General features: G+C 40.7%; 1 protein-coding gene across 1 annotated transcript in view; it reads left to right on the top strand.

Moving 5' to 3' along the window:
* The first annotated feature begins 2440 nt into the window (after nt 1–2440).
* The window catches only part of LOC143284463 (uncharacterized), a 15046-nt gene continuing 12585 nt past the window's right edge, over nt 2441–4901 (top strand). Inside the window, exons 1-3 of the mRNA XM_076591118.1 lie at nt 2441–2530; nt 3860–4028; nt 4721–4901. The exon at nt 4721–4901 is cut by the window's right edge and continues 61 nt beyond it. Of these exons, the coding sequence (XP_076447233.1) occupies nt 3935–4028; nt 4721–4901 (275 nt within the window). The 5' untranslated portion in view covers nt 2441–2530; nt 3860–3934. The remainder of the gene's footprint in view (nt 2531–3859; nt 4029–4720) is intronic.

Raw genomic sequence — 4901 nt, 5'->3', positions numbered from 1 at the left:
TGTGTGTGTGTGTGTGTGTGTGTGTGTGTGTGTGTGTGTGTGTGTGTGTGTGTGTGTGTGTGTGTGTGTGTGCACGGTGTGTGTGTGCGTGTGTGGGCGTGCGTGTGTGTGTGTCAGTGTGTGTGTGTGTGTGTGTGTGTGTGTGTGTGTGTGTGTGTGTGTGTGTGTGTGTGTGCACTGTGTGTGTGCGTGTGTCTTTGTGTCTGTGTGTGTCTGTGTCTGTGTCTGTGTGAAGTCAAATCAAGTCAAGTCAAGTCAAACTGATGTTTATTGAAGGTAAAAGATTAAGCTTATACAGCTTTTTTTTACATCCTGCCCACAGGAAAAAAAGAAAATGCAAAAAAAAAAAAAAAAAAGAAGACATGGGGGAAGTGGGGATCGGGAAAGGATGATATAGAAATAAACAATTATAAGTAACACCGACACAAGGAATTCTATCGAAAACAACAACAAGAACAACAACAAAAATACGAGCGTAAGTAGTAATATATACACATGATACAGACACGGTTACGGCATGCGAAGCGACATCCTTACATCATTAACTTAATTCATGAAGAAAAGAGCGAGATTAAGAACGAGACAGAGACAGACAGACAGACAGAGGGTTAAAGGTAACAGTCGGGAGAGAGGAAGAGAGACAGAGAGTCAGAAGGACAGAGAGAGTTTAAGGTTAGACAGACAGGTATGCAGACAGGCAAATACAAGTATAATCACATCAAAGCATGAAGTGATCATATTTTTTCTATCAAATATTTCTTAAGTGGTTTTTTGAATGGTTGCTTGAATTTGTGTGCCAGCATGTGTGTGTGTGTGTGTGTGTGTGTGTGTGTGTGTGTGTGTGTGTGTGTGTGTGTGTGTGTGTGTGTGTGTGTGTGTGCCGTGCGCGCGCGTATGTGTGTGTGTGTGTGCGTGCGTGCGTCAGTTTGCGCGCGCGCGTATGTTTGTATGTGCGCGTATTGTGTGTGCGCATGTGTGAGTGAGTGTGTGTGCGTGTGCGCGCACGCATGTGTGTGCGAGAGAGTGTGTGTATGTGTGCGTGTCAGTGTTCGCCACTGTGTGTGTGTGGGGGGAGGAAGGGGGGGGGGGGGTGGACGGATGGGGGGGGGAGGTGAGGGGGGCTGCGTGTAATTGTGTCTTCAGTTGTGTGTGTGTGTGTGTGTGTGAGAGAGAGAGAGAGAGAGAGAGAGAGACAGTCCTCATATATACATTCAGCACACATGTGACAGTCGACATATAATACAGGTTGTCCTAATACCCACGCACTTCCTCCGTTTCCATTACCCTTCCAAGCAAGATCAGTCTAAACGTGTGCACTTCTGTGTCCTCGTCTAACAAAAGAAGAAAGGCTGGGAAGAAGGAAGTAAAGAATAAAGAAGAAACAAAAGAAAGGAAGGAAAGAAAGGTGAACGGGTAAGGAGGACAGATAAAAGTAAAGAAATATAATGCAAGAACGAAAAAAATAGACATAAGACAGAAAGAGAAAAGAAAACAGGAGGGGAAACAAAGAAAAAGAGAGAGAACACACACACACACACACACACACACACACACACACACACACACACACACACACACACACACACACACACACACACACACATATATATATATATATATAGAGAGAGAGAGAGAGAGAGAGAGAGAGAGAGAGAGAGAGATATATATATATATATATCATAAAGAAAAAAGGGGAGACCAAAATACAGGAAGGCAGGAAAAACGATAAAAGAATGAAGAGAGAGGAAGACGGAAAAGAAGGAAGAAAGAAAAGGGGGAAAAACGTATATATATATAGAGGTAACGCGTCCGCCTAGTAGAAGTGAGAGAATCTGAGCGCGCTGGCTCGAATCACGACTCAGCCGCCGATATTTTCTCCCCCTCCACTAGACCTTGAGTGGTGGTTTGGACGCTAGTCATTCGGATGAGACGATAAACCGAGGTCCCGTGTGCAGCATGCACTTAGCGCACGTAAAAGAACCCACGGCAACAAAAGGTTGCTCCCTGCAAAATTCTGTAGAAAAAATCCACTTCGATAGTTAAAACAAACAAACAAACAACTGCACGCAGGAAAAAATATTTTAAAAATGGATGGCGCTGTAGTATAGCGACGCGCTCTCCCTGGGGAGAGCAGCCCGAATTTCACACAAAGAAATCTGTTGTGATAAAAAGAAATACAAACAAATACAAATATATGACTTGCGTATAGAAGTCCTGTCTTACTGACAGAAAGAAAAGAAACAAACGAAAAAAGAAAGAAAAAGAATCACACACATTTTTTGCACTTTATAACTGTTTTATTTCAGAAAGAAAGAACAAATGAAGGAAAAGAAAATAAACATGAAAAGGAAACGCACCAAGGGAAACAAATGCGGCTCTGACTTTCGCACACCTCAGGGGAGACAATCACGTCGCTTATCCCAGGTTGACTCACCTGTCACCTGTGTGTCGCTGAACACGGAAGTAATCAAACATGGCGGCTGAGTGAAGTCAGTTGTTTGGATTCAAAACTCGAAACGCCGAATTTCAGGTAATTGTTAACTTTTTTCTGTGTTTTTTCCCATGAAGTTTTCATTTTATATTTGCATTGACTAACTTTCTCACCTGTAATAAAAAGAAAGGCAGTAATTTACCGGAATGGTTGAGACAAAAAAATTCGAATTATTGACCAAGCAGACGACACTTGCGATGCAGAAAGCAAAACCACAGGGAAATTATTCAAGACAGTCTCTGTTGGTTTCGAAAGTGGATAATACATGCATTTGTGATTCTGTGTATCCAGTAGTGCAATGTTTACGCATTTGCTAAAATAATCCACAGTCTGACAATGATATATATACTCTCATATAGCCCACATATATGTACGAAATAAAACAGTTCAATAGACACTTCGTTGATTTATCTTGGAGAACTTTACCTTTGTTGCTTGTGTCATATTTTCTTTTTACAGTTTCTTTTCAGGTTGAATGGGATCAATATTAACTGCACTGTCAGTCACTATGTGGCCCTGTGTTCAGCTAGGCTGAAGTAGAAGCAACAACGGTACTTTTCTACCGTTTTGAATGTTGATCAAACCACATGTATACGCAGTGCAAATTGCTCATCAGACATGATACATTTTTTTCAATCATATACGTGTATTTTGTTTATTCAATGTAGATTATTCATCAAACACTAAAAAATCTTAATATCCTGAAATAATAACCCAAGTATTGTTGATGATGGTTTTCAGTATTACTGTTATTGTATTAAACCATAATTATTCACACTCACAGTTCAAATCAAACCTTGTTCCTTACACTTTTCCAGCTGACCACAACAGGGGAATTTCAGGGTTGATAGTTATTCATAGTTACTGACAATGATATGTTGTACTGTAATCAAACAAATCCAGAAGATGATCAGGATATATGTGTGTACTTACAATTTATTATATATTCCTTATCTTTTGTTTTTAATTTTGTTCCTCAGTTTCTTTGTCTTTATGATATTTATTGTTTTATGTTTTGTTTTAGTTGTTTGTTTGGGTTTTGTTGTTGTTTGTTTTTTGCATTCTTGTGGGTGAAACTAACTGATAATGATACAGATGATTAACAGTCTGCTACCTATTATTTTGTGAAGTCATATAAAACATGAAATTTATATAAATTCTTGTGAAAACATATATATATATATATATTCTAATATAGATGGTCTGCAAAGATTGACTTGAAATAGAATCATATAACATGTGATAGATTCTTTTCTAAAGTTTCTTTGGCCTCTCATACATGCAGCACAGATGTCCGTTTTTTTGACAGTGGAGAATGCACTGAACTTACTGGAAGTTTGTTTTTGCTGGTGGTTGTTTTTCCATCAGGTGGTTGTTGGTGTTTGACTTGTCCACACCAGTGAGCAGTGGCACACAGCCACAGGTCCACACACCGTGGTGAGCATGGCAAGCTTGGGTATCCTGTTGTTGGTGCTGGTCCTGGCTGCACCTGTGGGGCGGGGCCAGAGCAACAACAGGCCTCTCCAGAGGGACACATGTGAGTGATGCTGCATTTGCCGAATCAAAAATGTTTTATTTGCAAATTCTTCGGCAGTTGAAGTATGATTCTCAGAGGAAAAGTTTTGAATCTTCTTGTTGAAACTCTGTGTGTGTGTGAATCTTTCTTCAATATAACGTTGTTTCACTGTGTGTCTGTGTGTGTGTGCCTTGTTATTGACACATATGTACATTATCTTGTTCATAGGCCTTGATTATAGAGCCCCATGATTTTAATTTTTGTAACCCCCTCTCCCCCCCCCCATCCCCCCCCCTCCCTCTCTCCCCCCTCATCCCCTGTATTGATCATTTGATGTTAACTGTTAACCAATAGCAAAGAAAAAAACATTCATTTCTATCGCTACTTCAGTTTCCACAAAATTATATATCTATTCATTTACCTTGCTAATTAGTGTAGCTAATAGCAGTAGCTAGTTACCCTATATTGATAGCTGAGTCACATCTTCTCTGCAAGTGCTTGTTTTTATTACCCAGGTTAGGTAGTAGGAGTTTCTTGGGTTGCTTTTTACCATTTTCAGTGTGTGCAGTTTGAACAGTGTAGTTTTAAATGTGTCATGAATGATCTTTGTGATTCTTTTTTTCACTTGTACATGTATGCTAAGGCATATAGATGTACATACGCAGAAATATGTTTTTATTCCATGATTTTGTTCCTCCCCTTCCCTCCTGCAGTCTACTTGGACAGTAACGCAGACTGTAACGGGCCGGTGAGGGAGATCTACGGACAGACAGTGAGGGTGTTGGGACACGGGGCCATCCAGGAGCAGCAGGGCCCCACGAGCTGCACTCTGACCCTCAGGTCCACGTCCAACTACGACCACACCAACCTCCTGCTTCAGGTGGTGGCTGCCAA

Source organism: Babylonia areolata, chromosome 8 (genome assembly GCF_041734735.1).
Source record: "Babylonia areolata isolate BAREFJ2019XMU chromosome 8, ASM4173473v1, whole genome shotgun sequence".
Taxonomy (NCBI): domain Eukaryota; kingdom Metazoa; phylum Mollusca; class Gastropoda; order Neogastropoda; family Buccinidae; genus Babylonia; species Babylonia areolata.
This window is presented reverse-complemented; position numbering and strand designations above follow the sequence as displayed.